We start from the raw sequence: 18,742 nt of genomic DNA, 5'->3' as shown, positions 1-18,742 counted from the left end.
ATGCCGGCGGGCACCGAGCAGCCGGGGGGCGCCGCCGCCGAGCCGCCGCCCGCCCCGGGACCGCCGCCCGCCGCAGACCGACCGCCGGCTTCGGGCCGCCGCCGTCCGCCACCGTCGCCCGCCACCGATCAGGGGGAGGAGTCCGGCGGTAGCCGGGTGCTGAGGGGCGGCCGGGAGCGCGGCCGCGCCGCTTCGGCCGCGGGGGGAGCTGCAGCCGCCGCCGCCGCGTCCCGCCGCCGTAAGGCCGAGTATCCCCGACGCCGGCGGAGCAGCCCCGGGGCGCGGCCCGCCGCCGAGCAGCCCGCCGCCGAGACGCCGCCCGCGGCCAGGAAGGCCCCCCGGGCCGGGTGAGTCCCTGCAGCGCCGGCTCCGCCCGCGCCTTCCGGGGGTCGCGGCCGCGGGGGGAGGAGATGCGGCCTCTGCCCGACCCGCGCGAACGGGCCCAGGCCCCGGGGCCGCCTCCGGCCGCGGGGTGCCCCGCGCCGCCGCCCCTTTGTTCCGGCCGGGCTGGGCCGGCCCCGCCGGTCCCTTCCCAGGAAGGGCCGTGTCCCGGGAATCGCCGGCTGCGCAGCGCCCTCGGGCAGCGGCCGCTGTCCCGGTGCCCCGCGGCGCCAGCGCGGTCCGGCTCCCTCTGCCAAAGGTCCGGGTGAGGGAGGCGGTGGGATCCACCTTCCCGGGAGGAGAGGCTGCGTTCGCTGTACTTTCGGTCCTGAGCGGGACAGCGGAGCCTTCGGAAGTGCAGCTGCTCTCCCCTGTGCTAAGCACAGATCCCCCCTGGATCAGTCATAACTGACCTGGGCATGGCTGGGCCTTTGCTGCTGGATATTCCTGTAGTTCCCCTCAGCTTCCTGCGGCTCAAACAATCCACCTCGGCATGAGGGGTTGAAAACAATGATCCGATAGAGAGGCACCGCGACTTTGGGGAATTGGGGCTCATCTCCACGCCATTGAGTTCCGTGTTGCTGCCCATCCCATCGAGTCTGGCTCTTACACTTGCTTTTGTGCTTTTTTTCAGGTCCGCAGATAAAGTTGCTGGTAAAGGTAAGAGTTGAATTATTCGCTCCTGGTGTTGTGTTCCATCTAGAAAGTCTGGGTTGTCCCATGGGTTAGCCCAATCCTCTTTTTGGATCTTCCTTTCAAAGAATGTTTTAGTGCTGGGTGATGTGCAGTTTCTTTCTGAGTCTCTCTCAAGACTGTGGAACTGTGATAAGCTGCTGCTGTTGGCATGTGCCCAACCTGCAAAATCTCACTGTCCCAAAAAGCACTCAGGTTTCCATGGCTGTTGGAGTGTGAGGCTGAGCTGCTCCATGGTTTGACAGCTCTTGTTGCACAGCAGTCCCAAGTAATTGGCAAATCCTGAGTTCACTTCTGTTCTGTGCTCAGAAATATAGGAGTAGATCCTCAAGAGACCTGGGATAGTTGTGTGGAAATTAGAATATTCAGATATTCACACTTGTTATTTTCTAGCTTAGTGGATTATAGAGTTTTTAGGCTGATGTCTTCAGGAGTGAAAGAGAAGATTATTTATAACTGGGGGCGTGAGTAGAGTCTGAACACAAAAGCCCCAGCTGTGGGAATCTGCAACCTGGAGCAGAACTTTTGTTTTCCGGTGCACACTGTGAACTTTGTGCACTTATTTAACAACTTCTTGTTTAAAAAAAAATGCCCAAAAAGCAAAAAAACCAAAACATTAGAGGGCTTTTCTCCTTACCTGGTGATGACTTCTGAAACAGATCCAAGCAGAGGGCTTTGTGTAGTGTTGTTTTGATCTGGCACCAGAGAATTGTGGCAGAATGAAGCCCTGAGGAAAGGAGGTCACACACACACCTGTGCCCATGAATTCCCCTTTCTGCTGGAGCTGTCTGGGTTTGTTTGCCAGCAGCTCTGTCTCGGAGGCTGCTGTTATTCTCGTGTTTTGGTAACTCTTTAGCTTTCCTCCTGCAATGCTTTATTCCATCTGGGTGTGGAAATCCATCGTGGTTCCAGCTGGCAAGGTGTGTTTTTACAGACCGAAGCAGAATTAACCACTGTGTGTGGAGTCCAGATCTTGTGTGCATTTACCCCTCACTGTGTACAGGGTGGGCAGCGTAATGTCAGAGCTTCAGCCTTTTATGTCAAAGCACAGTTGCTGAAATGTTTAAAAAAGTTTGGCTTTGTATGTTTATAGAGTTAAGGCTTGCTTGGTTTTGGTTTAAGTAGAAATATTTATTGGCAGTGGTAGAAAATGGGCAGAATATTCCCATTTTTACTCCAGGAAGTGAAAGTTGTCAGACTGAAATTCCTGGGTTTGGGAGCTCTCTGCGCTCGAGCCATTTTAGCCTTTAACTTGGCCTCTGAGAGTTTCAGCTGTGCTTCAAGGTGAGAGTGGGAAAGTGTTTGTTAAACTTCTGGGGCTCTTTTTTTCCCCAGTTAGATTTGCAGCCAAAACGACGGTAGGGATAGTTGCGTGGAAATTGGCACCGGGAAGTGCTGATTCTGGGCCAGAGGAAATCTGTGCCGTGGGGGGCGGGGGTTGTTTGTTTCTGGTTTGTTTTTAGTCCACAGGAGCACAGAAGTGAGGAAGCTGCACTCCTGTGTCTTGGCTGCACGCTGGATGGAGCCCTTGTGCACCTTGTGCTGCTTGGGGAGGACCTGGAAACGGGCTGAGGAGTGTCTTCCTCCTCCTTCCTTCCTTGGACAGGTTGTGCAGGAGCAGGAGGGGCTTCCTCCTCCTCCTCCTCCTCCTCCTGTTGGGCTTTAGCAGAGGTTTTTGAAGGAGACAGAGCAGTGTGAGCAAGCAGCAGCTTTCCTTGCGCAACAGAGGTTTTGGTAGCCAGGAGCCCCCTGTGAGCCTGGAAGGCACAATCCCATTTGTCTTTTGCCCCTGCATGGAGCTGGATAAGGTGCTGAGTGGTTCTGGTGAAGGTTTGGAATTCTGTGCTTGTGTTCCCTGATACAGAATTGATTTTTTTTTTTTTTTTGCATTGCAGTATTAGCCTGTACTGTCAACTGCTGTATCCAGTTTGGAATATTCCCTGAGACAACCATGGTTCAGAGCCATGGGATCAGGCTTTTCCTGCATCCCCTGGGCAGCGCTGGCTGTGCAGGGCTGACAGGGAGTTTGGAGGGAGATGAGAGCCAAGGTGTGTGTGTTGTGTTGTGTCACAGCCCGAGTGTGACTGTCACCACGGGGCAGCTGCAGTGTCAGCCTGTGCTCCCTGGCTATTCCCTGTTGCCTGCTTAGTCATGCAGTTGCAGGATTTCCCAGTGTGTGCCTGCAGGAATATTGGATGCATAAGTAGAACGTTTAATCTCAGCTTACAAATGAATTTGTGTAGCTGCAGTCGCTGTGTAGCAGAATTCACGTCTGCCTTCCCACAGCGCTCTGTATCCTTGTGGGAATAATTTTCATTTTAGTCAGGAGAGGTTTTGCTAAGAAAACAGTTAGGTTTGGCAAATTTTAAAAAAAGATGGAAAACTTTGAGACTCAGGAAATGGTGAATGGGTTTGTACAGAGAAGACTCACATTATACCTTAGAATTTCATTCTTAATGCTTCATGCTCCTTTTGGGAGTTTTGCTTTCCCTTAAGGCTTTGTCAGTGTTTGGAGAAAGTAATGCCGTTATTTAAAACCAAACCTTATAAAAACGCACTGAATTTAAATAGCTCAGACTGCCCAAACTCTCCAAGGATTTTCCTGTATCCCATCTGTACAGTTCCACACTGCTCTGGTGGGGAGGAGCCCTTTGGATGGAGCTTTGCACTTGGATATTTTTCCTGAGTTTCATTTTTGTCCATGCTATTATGAAACCAGGTGTTTGGTGCCTTACCCACTGTGTGGTTGCTTCCTTCAATCCCAGAGGTGTGCATTTGTTGTGGTGCATTTATTTTTATAGCAGCTTTTTAACTTAGCAATTAATAGTTTATTTTCTTTTCACCTAATTGCACACATGTATTTTCTGAAATTGTCTGCAGGTCAGTAAGAAGCTTCCAAATGCCTTATAAATCAAAGTTCAGCTCTCTTGAAAAGCAGACCAGTGCCCAGAGTCTTGTCTTTTGGTTGTCTAAACAAAGCCACAACTTCACTGTGTCCTTGCAGGTTTCCTTTTCTTGTCCCTTCTCCCAGGGACTGGCATTCACTCACGATTTTTAATCTATTTTTGATGAAGGAAAAAGAGACAAAAGCTTATTCCAAATCTAGGACTTCCCATATTTTGGGCAAGGGCTTTGGTGGTGGCTGATTCCAGCTGTTCCTGCAGCTGAACACTTGACAGACAGAAGTTTCCTTGGATAGGGACCAGGGACCATGTTGGGAGGGTCTGGAGTCAGGAGGTTTTTCAGCTGCCAGCTCTGTATCACTGTGAGCTCTGTGGCAAGGTAAATAATTGATACATCTCCTAAGGATGGGGTTTGGGAGGTACCTGGGTATTCTCAGCGTGTAAAAATGCCCTCAATCTGTTAGACAGCTGAAGCAGAGGAAGTAAAAGGAGAAATCCTGGGAAAAGGTTTATCCCAGACCTTCACTTGAGAGGAGGGAAGCAGAGCTGCTGGGTGAGGGGTGTGCCCTGTCCAGGTGTGTTCTGAGGCAGGTCTGCTTCAGCTCTGCAAGCCTGATTTTTAAAATTATAATTATCATCAGCTGAATGCCTGATCTTCCAAGGGAATACATCTCTCCCAGAGCAGCAGTGTGTGCTATCCCTGGCAGCATGGTAGTGGTTGAGGGGGGAATTTGTAGAGGATGGTTTCAAGTGTCTTTGGGTCTGGTTTGGCATTCACAAATGAGATGTTCACCATGAGGACTGAGAACATGCAGCAGTCACCTTGAGATCTGCCAAAGAGAGCCAGAAGGGTGCAGTTCACGCTCTGATGGTGAGGTTTATACGTGCAAGACAGCAGCTTGATGGTTTACAACACTGTGATGCCTCACATCCGGGATTCCAGTCAGGCTTTTCCAGCCAAATGTTGCTTATTCCCACCCTGTTAATCAAGGATCAGACAGTGAGTAATGCAGAGCAAACTACATGCTAGGAGAAAAAGGATCATTTGGTTCAGAAGGCTTGATGCAAAACTGGAGATTGCAGGCTGGGAGGAATCAGAGAGGTTGTGGATTGCTCATCCCTGGAAGTATCCAAGGCCAGGTTGGACAGGGCTTGGAGCAGCCTAGGGGAAGGTGTTGGTGCCCATGGCAGGGGTTGGAATGAGCTGAGATTTAAGGTCCCTTCCAACCCACACCATTCTGTGACCAGCTGTAACATTTCAAAGGGCGTTGAGTTCATGAAGGCCCAGTGTCACAGCAAGTGCCAAAAAGTGAGATCAAATGAACTGTACTTGGGAATTTTAGTTTTTAAGGGATTAACTTGCTCACAAGATATTTCAGTCAGTTCTGTTATCTTGCCAGAGCATGTTTGGAGACCAGCCATGAGGCAAAAGGAAACCACCTGTACAAGCTGTAAATAAGTGTGGAGGCCTCAGGCTAACAGCATCTGTGATGCTTTTTGCTCTAGCACAGCACCAGAGACATCCAGCTCAGATCCCTCAGGGATATTGCCAGGTGTACAATTCCAGTGAAGTATATGTTTGGGGAATTCTCTAAACATGACTTTTCTCATGGCCCAACTTTGAAGCTGGCCTTTCATAAAGCACTTGCTGAGCTTTATGAGTGTCTCTTGTTGTGCTTAGAGCCAGCAAGCCAGCAAATCATAGTCTTAGAAGCCTTTATCCAAGGGAAATAGAAGCTGCTTTTAAATGTTAGTGTCTTTCTTTGGAGGGAATGTGAGGAGAGTTTTAAGGGAAGGTCTGCTGAGGTGAGGGCCTGGGGAGTGTCCTGGCTCAGCATAGAGGGCTGAGCAGGTTCCCACAGCCGGCAGTGACACCTTGGGTTTTAGCTTTTATATTTTTCACATTCTCTGCTAGGTGGTATGTAACTCTGAAACTTCATATTAGGTGTTAGTAAGTTCTCTTCACAGAGTAGTTTGACAAAACAATCCCTTCCCAGCTAGAGAATCAAGGACAGACATTACCCAAAAAGCACAAACAACGGTGAAGAAAAGGGGGCAAGCCATGGGAGTGAGACTACCTGGAGCTGTAACTGGACAATTGAACCCAATATGTAGATGAACCAAAACTTAGAAAAGTGTAAAAATGCATGACCAGGAACCATTGTTGGATTCATCCTGGGTGTAGCCTTGGCCAGGCTCTTGTGCTGCCCAAGGTTTTATCCATTTAGCTCTGTCTAGTGTCTGTTCCAGATCAGCCTTTCTAGGCATCAGCAGGGGCTGCTGTGATTTAAGGTGTGATGTCATGAGGGGATTTAGGCATTTTGTGCTCTGATGAAACACACTGCACTGGCTGTTGCAGCTCCCAAAGAAGAGAAGGAGGAGGAGGAGGTGTCTGGCACGCTCAGCCATGGCTCTCCCGTGGGCACGGCGCGGCCCAGCCGGAGCTGGCGCAGCAGCCGGGCCGCGGCGGCCGCCCGCCAGCGCGACCCCGACGGCTCCCGCGCCTCCCGGGCCAAGGCTGCCTCCCTGCAGCTCATCTGCAAGTCGGAGCCCAACGCCGACCAGCTGGAGTACGGTACGTGCCGCGCGAGGCCCGGGGACAGTCAGGGCTGCGGGCGTCGCTCTGGGCGTGTGGCTGTGCTGGCGTGGTGCTGCTTGTCACGGGTGCCTTCTGCCACCAGCACTCCCGGCTCTGAATGTCGACGGAGGTACCGTGAGACAGATGAGCTCACTGCAGCGAACACACTTTGAAACCTAATGGTGACTTTTCCTTTCAGTGGTCACAGACGAGCATCAGTCTCCAGATGGAGTCAGGTAGGACATGTTGTTTTGTGGTGTTTCTTCCTAGTCGGTGTCTCAAGGTGGGCCTGAGTCACTTGCAAATTACTGTTAGTGTGAAATGATCCATGGGACTGACAGTAGCTCTGTCTCCTTTGGCCCCTTGCTGTTGCAGTTCCAGTATGCAAAAATGTCAGGAGATATTGTGGAGAAACGGATAGTAAGATTTGATCTGGGCATTCCACCTGGTAGCTTTGTTGCTGTGGGTGGGTGAGGACACATCTCTGCCTGCCCTGTTCTGGTTGTCACTGTGCTCCTTGGTCAGTGCAAGCTGTTACCATTCCCCAGTCATACTGGATGAGGAAGTGCAGTGTAATATTGTCCTTCCCATCCTGGGGAAAGGTGCACAGATATTTTTCTTGCATTAGTGGCCAAGCTGTTGCTGCCAAAGTCCTCTCTTCTCCTTTTCTCCCAACAGCGATGATGATGAGGAGATGCTCATCAGTGAGGAAGAAGTTCCCTTCAAAGATGATCCCAGAGATGAGACCTACAAGCCCCACCTAGAGAAGTATATTGGATTATGTAATTACTGGGGGTTTAGACCAAAAAAATATGGGCATGTTACCTGAATTAGCTTAAATGCCCCAAAGCACCTGTGCTAGTTGATCTGCTGGAATGGTTCTAAACATTGCCTGCATTGGCCAGAACTGTTCTCTCAGGTACTGAAGCCTTTAGAGCCTTGCTGGCTGCTGGCAGCTTCCCTGAGCCTGGTTCTTACTTCTGCTTGAAAGTGGGACTTGAAGGACAGTCCTAAACTTGGGTCCACTTTTTGTTGAAATCTTTGTAAAAAGCAGGCAGTGGGTTGAGTATTGGAGTAAGGTGTTGTGTTTGTGTCTTTGTAGGGAAGCACCAAAGCAAAGGAGAAAAGCTAGCAAGGGGAAGGAGGAAAAGGAAAGGCAGAAAGAGATTAAAGTGGAAGTGAAAGAAGAGAATGAGTTTCAGGAGGATGAAGAACCACCAAGGAAGTAAGTAAACTCTGCAGTTACAATGCCAGTGTGTGCTGTGTGTTTTGCATTCTTGCTGGTGTACAACAGTGTTTAATTGTTGTTGGCTCCCCCCATCCCCCTCCTCCTCTGGGCCTGACAGCTGATGGGGCAGCACTGTTTATCCTGTGCCCTCACATCTTGCCTGTCTTCAGCCACAAAAAACATCAGAGTTTCGCTTAAGTGGAGGGGTTTTTCATCATGCTGTGGTTAGTCAGCCTCCCTGGGTGTGACCACACAGTGGGAAATACTTCAGGGTGTCCTTACAATGGGTTCCTTGTGATGCCTCAAGTGGATCCCGAAAGCCAGTGGGAGAGGGCAGCATTCCTGCTGTGTGCTGGGGGCAGACACTGGGATGTCTTGTTACTGGAATACCTTGTGTGTGTGGTCAGCGTCCTTTTTGTACAGTTAGGGCTTCACCAGAGGTCAGGAAAATCAGCTGTTTTCCCCTTGCTTTCGAGAAGTAAAACAACAAACTTTTGCCACCCAGGCAGTCACCAGTGGCTGACACCTTCTGGTGTGTGCTGTCCCTGGAACTCCTGGCTGAAGCATTCCTCCTGGCAACACAGGGAGATGGGTTTATGTGGCTGTGTCAAAGCCATTCTTTGGGATAATGTGAGGGGAAAAAAAGAAAAAGGAGCTGATTTTGTACCTCAGCTCCTCTCTGAGTGGTTGGAACAGCCTGGGCTCCCTCTGCTGACCTGCTGCACACTGGTGGTGTAATTCCTCTTGCTGTTCCTGAGCTGCTGCTGATTCACAGTGGAGAGGAGTGAGGAGGCTGATATTTTGAGAACATTTTTGTCTGTTGGAGACTGCTTTCTGAGGCTTGAGGTTTTGTTGTTTGAATCAGACACTACTTTCTGTGCGTAATAAAACCTGTGGCTGTTCTGAGGGCTTGGCTTGAATGCTGAGTGTGTGTTCAGCATGTTCCTGGCTTGCCATCAATACAGATGTCTCAGTAGAGTCTAGAAAATACTTCCATCAGTCTGCTCCAAGTGTCTCTGCAGCAATGGGATCAGGCAGGCAGAGCTGGGCAGAGCTGGGGCTTGGGAGGCTGCAGTTTACATGTGAGCACAGGTCTGCTGAGACAGAGCCTAGATTTTTGTCTTGACAGGTACAGAAGCTGCTGTGGCTAATTCAGAGCCCTGTAAAATAGCTACTGGATCATTAATCCTGTTCTTCCTGATCAGGCAGATGGATGTTTTCCCATGGTGTGGAATGTTCCCCAACAGAGCAGAGGAAACAGGGTGCACTGTCGGTTCTAGACCGTGTTGGCAAAATACATGTTTATGAAAAATGCAGTAGGAAATGGGAAGTATTGAGAGAGCAAACCACGTGAAGCATTTATTTCTCTGGAATTCTCCATCTTTTGAATGTCTCCAACTTGATCTCAGTTTTTTTTCTAGACCATGCAGTTCATGAGGCAATACAGCATACACTTCAAAGTCTCTGCCCACTGCTAATGTAAAGAAGCTTCTCTCAGTTCTGTTTCTGTATCCCTGTTACAGGAGGGGAAGGAGGAGAAAGGATGACAAGAGCCCAAGGCTGCCCAAGAGAAGGTAAGTGATCCTCTCAACCTAGTTCTGTTCTGCAGACTTGATTTCTACATGCAGACAAGGATTTTCCCAAAGCCATCTCTCTGCCTTAAAGGGAATAAAAACCAAAACCAGCAGCATGCCTTGTCTTCCCTCTTCTCCTTCCCCTGTAGGTGTTGTTTTAATTTCTTCCAAGTGAACCAGCCCCCTGCCCATTTCTCAGTTGATCCCTCCTGGGGCATTGCCCAGCAGTAAGGAGTTGCTTTGGGAATTCTGGGTCTCCTGAGGTTTTCCCAGCTCTAGGGAGAGCCCTCAAGTAGTGGCAGGAGAAGAAGTGGCTCTTGGACAGCAGCTGTGTCACAGCCCAGGCAGGGATTTTGGAGCAGTGGTGCTTTGCTGTGCTTGCACTTGTTATTTGTGGCATGAGACACATCAGCCCGTCACAGACACAGAGAATTGTGATTCTAAATAGAATATATAGAGAGTCTTTATCTGTAGAATCAGCTGACCATAGAAGCAGCCAAGCACTCTGCCCCTCTCCTTGCTGATTTCCCAGGAAGAAGCCCCCGATCCAGTATGTGCGCTGTGAGATGGAAGGCTGCGGCACGGTCCTGGCTCACCCGCGGTACCTGCAGGTTGGTGGGGCTCTTCACTCCCTCTGTGGCACCTGGGAGGGCAGGGAGGGGGTGCTTGGAACAGGCAGCTAAGCCTCCACTGGCACTCACACCCCTTCCTGATGCTGTCATTTTGGAAGGCTTCATTGTGGCCAGTAGCCATGTGTGTGTCTGTCTGTCAGGTTGCTGCGTGTCCATGTGTGTTTTATTTTCCAGTGGGGATCTAAACTTGAGTGAACCTCAGCTGTTCGCTCAGCCATGAACAGTCTGCAGACTTCCACTCTTTCTTTCCAGCATCACATAAAATATCAGCACTTACTGAAGAAAAAATACGTGTGTCCTCATCCCTCCTGCGGTCGGCTCTTCCGGCTCCAGAAGCAGCTCCTGCGGCATGCCAAACATCACACAGGTACAGCGGGTGGGAAATAGATGCAAACTCCTCTTCAGGTCAGTGAACAGATAGAGGGAAAATGGAAAAGCCTCTGGGACTTCTGCAGAGAGTGAAGCCAAGTCAGGTGGCATAGATTTGCAGCAGCAGCAGGGTATTACTGAATTCTGGATTACCATCTTTTAAGCAAATGAAAGAAATAGACTATAGAGGTTTTAATTCTCCTTCTGGCAGGCATCACTCAGGAGCTCTGTAGAGGAATAAGCCTCAACAGATAAAGTCTGATTTATCCCAATTTGCCAGTCTTTCAGTTTTGGTTGGAGTGGATAATTAGCTCTTAGGAGAGTCTTAATCGTGCCTCGCCTCTCCAGATCAGCAGCTGTGCTGTGTTGTGGGACACCTCCTCTTCCCAGAACTTGTAGCTCTGCTCCTTGGGCAGCTTTACCTGCACTGCCGGAGAGTTGGGAAAGGGGGCAGGTCTGTGGGAGAGCAGTGCTGCAACTGTGTTGTCTTTCAGATCAAAGGGATTACATCTGCGAGTACTGCGCCCGGGCCTTCAAGAGCTCCCACAACTTGGCAGTGCACCGCATGATCCACACGGGCGAGAAGCCCTTGCAGTGAGTACCTCTGCCTGTGCCTCGCCCTCCTGCTCTGAGGGACCCCCAAAACACCCATTTCAGAGCAGCTCTGAAGTCAGCCTGGAGCCTGCTCCTGGTGTCCCAGCTCTCTTTGAACACACACTTGTGTCACCGGCTCCTCGGGGCCGTGTCTTGGTGTGGATCTGGGGAACGTAAGCCCTCAGTAAATAAAATCAGAGCTGGAGCTGCAGTGACATTAGTGAGCCCCTGCTGTTCTCCTGAGCTGCCACCTCACTACTATTGTCCTTATGAGCGTGTGTGGATGTCCCTTTGTTGTGACCTCCTCATTGTCCCCTCCCAGGTGTGAGATCTGCGGATTCACCTGCCGGCAGAAGGCTTCCCTCAACTGGCACATGAAGAAGCATGATGCAGACTCCTTCTACCAATTCTCCTGCAATATTTGTGGCAAGAAATTCGAGAAGAAGGACAGCGTGGTGGCCCACAAAGCCAAGAGTCACCCCGAAGTGCTCATTGCTGAAGCACTGGCTGCCAACGCGGGTGCCCTGATCACCAGCACCGATATCCTGGGCACTAATCCCGAGGCCATTGTGCCACCCACAGATGGCCAGGGCCTCCCGCTGCTCCCCGACCCCCTGGGCAGTGCTCCCCCAGCAGATTGCCTGCTGCTGAGCCCAGAGGGGATGCCAAAGCCCTACTGTGGCGGGGCAGAGCGTGTGAGCCTGGTGGCTGATGGCAAGCTCTTCGTGGGCAGCGGCAGCAGCGCGAACCCGGAGGGGCTGGTCATGAACACAGAGATGCTGGGAGCCAGCACGGAGGTGCTCATTGAAGATTCAGACTCCACTGGACCCTAGTGGCAGGGGAGCACCTGGGTGCTGGGACAGTTGGGACTCTGTATTTAAAAGGAAAAGGAAAAAAAAAAAAAAGGAGGAGGCACTTACTGAAAGAGAGGAAAGTTAAACAAAACTTACAATACTAGTAAATAACTGAAGGGTCTGCTCCCCTCCAGCGCGGATCACAGCACATCCTCTTTCTCCCAACCACTTCTCTCTCTCCCGCGGCCCCTCTGTGGAAAGGGGCACGTGCTGCCATTGCCAGAGCAAGTTGGATTGAGCGGCGGATTTCTCCAAGGGAGGGGGCACTGCCGAAACCCCTCGCTCTACCCCAAAGCAGTTGTTGCCTTTCTGGCTCCTTGGCATGGCCCCACTGGCAAACTAAAAAGCGTTGGACGTGCTCTGGAGAAGTTCCTTAGGACTCCCTCTGCCCCTGGTCCCGACTTCTATGCACCACTGCACTCTGGTCCTTGCAGTCTCCTCCTTCCTGGCCGGGGCTGGGAGTTTGGCACTTTAGCCCCTCGGCAGGGTGAGCTGTGAAGCAGCAGTGCACATCCCGCTCCCACCACGCTCCCCTGCTCCAGCCCTGGCAGGAAGTGGAGGGAGGGAACGCCCTGGCTCGTAGATCATGTTTGCTTGGAGAGGCCCGGGGGCTACAGGAGCCCTGCGTGGGAGAGGCAAGGAGGAGCATCCCAGTTTGACGACAGTAATTTGCACTTTGAACATGCTTCGTTTTTGTGTTGTGGTAACAAGATTCCTTATTTATTGTTTAAAAAAGGGTCGGTATTTTTTAGTTCTGTTCTTAGGGGCGGGGGTGGAAGGGGTTCAGGCTGTTTCCCAGTAGGCTCCAGTGCAGGGAGCTCCAGTGCCATTGTGCCAGCAGCTGGGAGAGCTGAGGTGAAGGCAGCGCTCTGGAGTCAGATGTGTCTTGCAGCTTTTGCAGAGTAGAGGGAGAGCCCCTGGAGAAGAGCCTGTGTGCAGTGGGAGTCTCTGCAGCAGCGTGTTAGCAGGAGGATGAGGTGAGTGATGGGCTGTCTCTCCCTCCCTCCCAGCTCCGGGTGAGCTCCTTGCATTCAATGCCTGTTTTGCCTCCAGCCTTTTGGGGAAGGACGTTGTTAGCCAGGAACTTGTTCTTGTGACTTGTGACTTTTGGGACAGCCCTGAGCTACTTGCTGCTGGGGGATGTGGTGCTCCTCATCCAACTCTGCCTCTCCTTTCCAGGTCTAGACAAAGACACAGTTAGCAGGGACTGGATATGGTTTTCTCAGGCTTGTTTATCCAAGGCAATAGATTGATGTGGGACTATGGGCTGTCAGCTTTTCTCCCTGCCCTCATTTTGAGGGGGGATTGTGTAGCCGTGTTCTGAAAGCTTCTCTTTTCTGCACAGACACCCCAGTTTTCCCTGAAACGTGGCTGGTCAGGTGTTGCCTGCTGGTGTAGTTAGGGCAGCTTTGAGCCCTTGGAAAAGTTTACATAGGATAAGATGTGTCTGCTATGGAGACTTGGATTTTTTTTTTCTCTTCTCTGAAACTTTGTGTGGAGATTCAGTGGCCTTGCATTCGTAGCGGTTTTGGAAGAGGTGAAGAATAACCTGTTTTTTGTTTATTTGCTTGTTTTTTGGTTGGGTTTCTGGGGTTGGGAGCAGAGCTGAAGTATCTTGTCTGAGCACAGGATCAGCTGAGTTGGTGTGTAGCACACAGGAGCTTGTTGAAATCGGGTACCTGGGGGTCTGGAAAACCGCAATAAAATGTGGAATTTAATTGGATTAACAGGAAACTGACTCTGAACACCCACTCTGTCCCCTATGACGCCTGGAAATCCAGCTGTGGCCCAAACATGCTGGCTTTTCTCAGGCTGTTTGTCCTGGTTTGCCCCCTCCCTCTCTCCCCTCCTCCTCCCCCTCGCACTGACACCTTTGTCAGAGCAAGTCAAGCACTTCCTGGTGTAGGGGCGGGTGGAGGCTGAGCAGTCCCGTGCCCTGGGCGTGGGCATCCCGTGGTCACGCTGTGGCAGCAGCCTGGCTCATGGGAGGGCCCAGCACACCTGGTGGCAGGTCGGTGGTAGAATGGTGTTAAACTAAATCAGTTCCTTCAGTCGAGATGATCCAGTGTCTTGCTTGGATTGCTTTACTGTGGTTTCCAGCAGGAAACTTTCCGGGTGGCAGCTGGTCCCCTCCCCTTGCAGGCTAGAGAGGGGCAGCACTCTGGGGACACTTGGTGGCCCTCGGGGCAGGTTGGCTTTGTCCTTCTGACATGGTGCTGCTGGAGCTGTGTCTCTGCTGGCCCCTGTGCCTGTGGGAGGTGCAGGCTGGGCAGAGCCTTGCACAGAACACTAAAGGAGAGCTCGGGGGTTTGTTGGTCGAGGGATGGCACTAAAAGGCCTTTGGGCCAAGGGCTTGCTCACCTCTGGTGACCCAGCACTTGGCACCAGGCTGGGGGAGGCTGCCTCGTCCCACGTCCGCCCCAGTGGAGCAGGGTTTGCCCCTGGCTGCACTTCTGGGATGCAAAATCAAACATTTCCTTTGCTTCCCGGCCTGGACACCTCTGATCCCTGCCGCTCCCTGCCTTGTCCTTCCATGACACCTCTTGTAGCTCTCCCTTTTCTTTTTCTGGCCGTGGCCAGGTGCCTGTCTGTCCTCTAACCACAGCCTGCTCGCCCCTGATGCAGGAGAGATGTGTAGCTCCCCTCCCATGCCCCTCTGAAGCCCTAAAACTGACACAGCCTTCCTGCAGCTCCTCCTCCCCTCGATGTCTCTCCTTCACTCGCATGCAGTTTGCTTCAATAAATTATTGTAGTAGTTTGCAATAAACTTTTTTGTATTTTTTTCCCCTGTATTTATTTTTTTTTCTCCTCCCGGGGAGGGATTGGAGGGGGCATGAGGCTCTTTGGCACGGGCAGCACTTGAGAGGCCCTGGGCCACTGGGCTGGGGCTGGGGGCTGCTCTGGCCAGGGGCTCCCCAAGCTCAGCAGCTTCTGCAGTAGCCACGGGGTGGCAAGGGGGCTGCTGGGCATATGGGGACACCCCAGCCCTGGGATCCCCAGCCAGGCACACTGTGGTATTCATGGGAAGCTGCTTTTCAACTCCTGGGGTTTTTCTCACTCTTGATCTGGGTAATGCATAACCAAAATAAACATACTGAGGAAATACCAACCCAACCCGAAGGGCTGTTTTTGTCTTGGTGTGTGCAGCTCACCTGTGGCGTGGCTGGTGTCGTTCTGGGGTGGTTGGGATATCTTTCCTTATCTGCAGCCCCTCTTTAGGGCAGGACTCCTGGGGAAAGGGGGGTTAAAAGCAACTGGCACGGATCCTTCTGCCAGGGTTGGGGTTGCAGTTTGGCTTGGGGCTGCTGCGGGATCTCCAGCCTGGGGGCTGCCCTCCAGCATTGCTTGGTCCTGCTCAGGCTCCAGCCGGCTGCCGGGCTGAGGGGTTGAGCAATGTCCGGGCTTTGCTCGCCTCTTCCCGGCAGTGGTTTCCCGCGCTCTGGAATGAGCCGAGGGCTTAGCGTGCTGCTAATCTCGCTGTGTGGCTGGGAGGGAGGAGTGGGGCAGCCGGGGCTGGGAGCCTGTTGCTGCTGCGCCAGACAGTTCTGGGCAAGGCACTCGGAGTAGCGATGCGTGGGGGAATTAGGGAAATAATCTGTCGCTGTTGATCCCAGAGGCGGGAATTTGCAGCGTGGTGCCAGGCCCCAGGCACGGAAGAGGGGGAGAACCAGGCCAGCGGACGTGTGAGCGGAGCTCCCGGCTGGAATGCACCAGCTCAGCAAGGGATTGTCCTCGGCGGGCCGGGCGGCTGCTGCCGTGCCCGGAGCCTGGTGGCCGTGACAGCTGCCCGGAGCATGGCGGCCGCAGAGAGCCCCTCCGCTGCCCTCCGGCGCCGCGACCTCTGCAGCCGCGGCATCCGCCTGGCCGGCAAGATGCGCGCGGATGTCGTCGACCTCCTGGACGCCTACGTGAGTTTGCCCTGCTCCTTCTGGCTGCTCTGGGGCTGGGAGCACTGCTGGGATCTGGGAGCTGTGCTGGGGTGCGAGGACTGACCCACGGCAGGGATGGGGCACGGAGTCCTGCCGGACCCCGGCCTGCTCACACCTGGGCAGGACTCGGGCGACTTGCACTGCCCTGACACCCTCAGGGCTGGGGATCCCCCCCACGTCTATCCTGCCCCGCTGATCCCCGGCGGGTCTCACCCTGCAGGTGGAGCAGCAGGGCTTGGACGCCTCGGCCAGTGTGGCGGCAGTGGAGGGGGTGCCGCTGGCGGCGGTGGAGCGCTGGGATGAGCAGACGGGCACGCAGCGGCTGCTGGAGAACCTGGCGGCCTACCGGGCCTTCCGCGCCCTGCTGGCCCAGATGCTGGAGGAGCAGCGGGAGCAGCTGGGCGAGGCCGACGCGGGCCTGGGCCGGGCGCTGGCGGCCGTCCTGCTCCAGGTCTCGGCCTTCGCCTACCACCTCGAGGAGCTGCTGCGGCTGGAGAGCCGCGGGGTCCCCGGCGAGGAGGGGGATGAGGAGGAGGAGGAGGAGGACGGGCCGCCGCCCCCGCCGCGCCTCAGCCTCTTCGAGCAGAAGCTGCGGGGCCTGGGCGTACTGCGGGAGCTGGCCCAGTGGGCCGTGAGGTCCGTGCGGGACCTGCGGCAGCTCGCCAAGCCCAGCCCGGCCACCGGCGCAGCCCCCGGCCTGGCCGAGAGCCCCTGAGGCCGAGCACAGGGTGGGGGGGCTTGGGTGCCCCTGCGGCTCCTCGCCCACCCTCTCAGAGGGCAGCTGAGAGCGAAGGAGGGGACGTGGAGGGGAGGGACCGTGCCATTAATCCCCATGCTTTTAATGCTGCTCCCCGTGGGGAAACTGAGGCACAGGCTGCAGTCTAGCCTGGAGGGAGCAGGGATCCTCAGGGGTCCTTGGGCTCTTCCTGCTGGACACTTGAATTACCCTCAGGAAGCAGCTTTGCTGCTCACCCCAGGGCCTAGAGTCATGAGAAGCAGCACTGCCCTTCCCTTTGGAATTTGCACACTGCTATGGCATGCAGATGCTGCCTTGGGGCTCTTGTGGATGCAGGGCAGGAGCCAAGGGACAGAAGAGCATCACCGGGTGAAAGGAGTCTTGGGACCTGCCCCCAGCTACAAGGCACAAGGCTTGGCCTCCTGCACGTGGACTCTCCTTCTGCCCAGCTTGGTTGGCTGCTCATTGAATTTCTGCTCTAACTGCTTGGGGCTTTTTGGGGAGGGGGGGGAGCAATCAGGAGGGGGAATTCTTAATTGCTTGGACATGATAATGGAGAGGATCTTTTAACTGAAGGGAGAGAAGCCTTCTCTCTGCAAGGGGGTTAGTGCCTGCAGGGCTTATTTTAGGACTGGGAATGGCATGGGAGAACCTAAGAGCCCCAACCACATTGCTCATCCTGTGGAGTGCTGGGATGTTCCACAGCTTCCTGGGCCACGGTTCTCCTGCCGACTGGATGTGATGGCTGCCGTGTGAATAAAAGGGCTGGGAGATCTACCAGGGTGATGTACTTCTTGGGGGAGGTGGGGCAGCTTACCAGGGAGGCTGGGCTGCCCAGTTGCCACTCCAGGGAAGAGTCCATCCCTGTGGGGTGAGAGGTTTGGGGGGTGCGACCCACTGGGAGGTCATGGGGGAGACGAAGGAGCTGGGGATGAAGGAGATGGTGGGAGGATGAGGAGGAGATGGTGGGTCACTGGGGTTGTGCCCTGTTCTGGTGTGGCCCTGCCTTCTTCCCTGGCCTGTGAGAGGACAGGCAGCGTGGGGGGAGCCCGGGGCCACAGAGCAGGGAGGAGGCTGGGGACGTGCCCGGCCGGCCCTGCACAAAGCGGCTTTGTGGTGGCAGGTTGGGACAGCGCCGGGCACAGCGCCTGCCCAGCACCAGCAGCGCCTGCACGGGCACGGGGCCTCTGCGAGACAAAGAGCAGCCCCAGGCTGAGCCCCCAGTGCCATCCTGCCCACCCCACCGACCCCACAGGGCTGCAGGGTTGGGGCAAGGGTGGTTTCATGGGGCCTTTTGATGGTTTTTTATCAGTGGTGGCTGAGAGGAAGAACCTGCACCTTCTTCATTGCCGCTTGCTGCCTGCCCTCAGCTGCCTGCAGCTCAGACTGGATTATTTCAATCTTTATGCTTCCCTGCACTGGGGAATAACAATTTATGGCCATTATTTTTTTCAGGATTAGTCAAAGCAAGTCTCTTTTCTGACAAGTGTTTTTCTTGCCTGCTGCTGTGTGCTTGAAGCCCAATGCTCTTCTGCCCTTGCACCCTCCAGCTCAGCAGTGGCCGGGTGCTCACGCCCTCCTCACCTTCCCAAGGGTGGCCAGGGACATCTGCAGCGTGTCCTTGAACCTCACCACCCGGCCAGGTGGGAACAGACCTCTTTTCTCCGGCAGCACAGGCCGGGTACGAGGTGACCTTCAGATCGCAGGGAGCCGGCCAAGGCTGCAACCCGATCCTCCCACCTCAGCTGCTGGCAGAGAGCTCAGCTCGGGGCTGTGCTTGCACTCCAGGCTGAAAGCAGCAATGGAGACCCAAGGTGGACCGTGGTGTTGCCCCAGAGATTTCCCTGGGCTTTTGCAACCTTCCTTACTCCTTCCCTGTTACCTTGCCAGCTGGGTGCACCTGCATTTGTGGAGCAGCCACCGCGCTCGGGAATGGCCACCCTACCCAGAAACAATGGGAAAAAGCAATCCATTAATCCAAACCTCCAGGCCTTGGCTGAGCTAGAGGCTCCAGCTCTGGGCCTTTCCCTGCTAGCCAGCCCCCGCTGTGCCGTGCAGAGGCGGTGACGTCTGAGCTGGCTGGGGTTTAATGCTATTTTTCAGCTGCAGCCCTGAGGGAATCACCAGTGAAGTGATTTGGCGAGGACAAGGGCGCCCGACAGCTGAGCTCCCGTGGTGCAAGGAGGCCCTTGGATTTGCTCTGCCATGGATTGAAGTGAAGTTGATCCGAGTGGCTGAAGGCAAACGAAGCTGTTCATTTTGGAATCAGAA

General features: G+C 54.1%; 2 protein-coding genes across 2 annotated transcripts; both read left to right on the top strand.

Moving 5' to 3' along the window:
• Positions 1–14,915, top strand: ZFP91 (ZFP91 zinc finger protein, atypical E3 ubiquitin ligase). The gene is made up of 11 exons (XM_064715240.1): positions 1–347; positions 1,016–1,041; positions 6,337–6,552; positions 6,755–6,791; positions 7,234–7,323; positions 7,658–7,780; positions 9,307–9,357; positions 9,890–9,968; positions 10,242–10,356; positions 10,853–10,952; positions 11,275–14,915. Exons 1-11 carry the CDS (start codon positions 1–3, stop codon positions 11,783–11,785), a joined length of 1,695 nt encoding a protein of 564 aa, XP_064571310.1. The 3' UTR covers positions 11,786–14,915.
• Positions 14,916–15,370: 455 nt separating this feature from the next.
• CNTF (ciliary neurotrophic factor) lies at positions 15,371–17,249 on the top strand. Its single transcript, XM_064714141.1, has 2 exons — positions 15,371–15,714; positions 15,956–17,249. The coding sequence occupies exons 1-2, from the start codon at positions 15,601–15,603 to the stop codon at positions 16,448–16,450; spliced, it is 609 nt and encodes a 202-aa protein (XP_064570211.1). The 5' UTR covers positions 15,371–15,600; the 3' UTR covers positions 16,451–17,249.
• Positions 17,250–18,742: the final 1,493 nt, after the last annotated feature.

This window comes from Zonotrichia leucophrys, chromosome 5 (assembly GCF_028769735.1).
Source record: "Zonotrichia leucophrys gambelii isolate GWCS_2022_RI chromosome 5, RI_Zleu_2.0, whole genome shotgun sequence".
Taxonomy (NCBI): domain Eukaryota; kingdom Metazoa; phylum Chordata; class Aves; order Passeriformes; family Passerellidae; genus Zonotrichia; species Zonotrichia leucophrys.
This window is presented reverse-complemented; position numbering and strand designations above follow the sequence as displayed.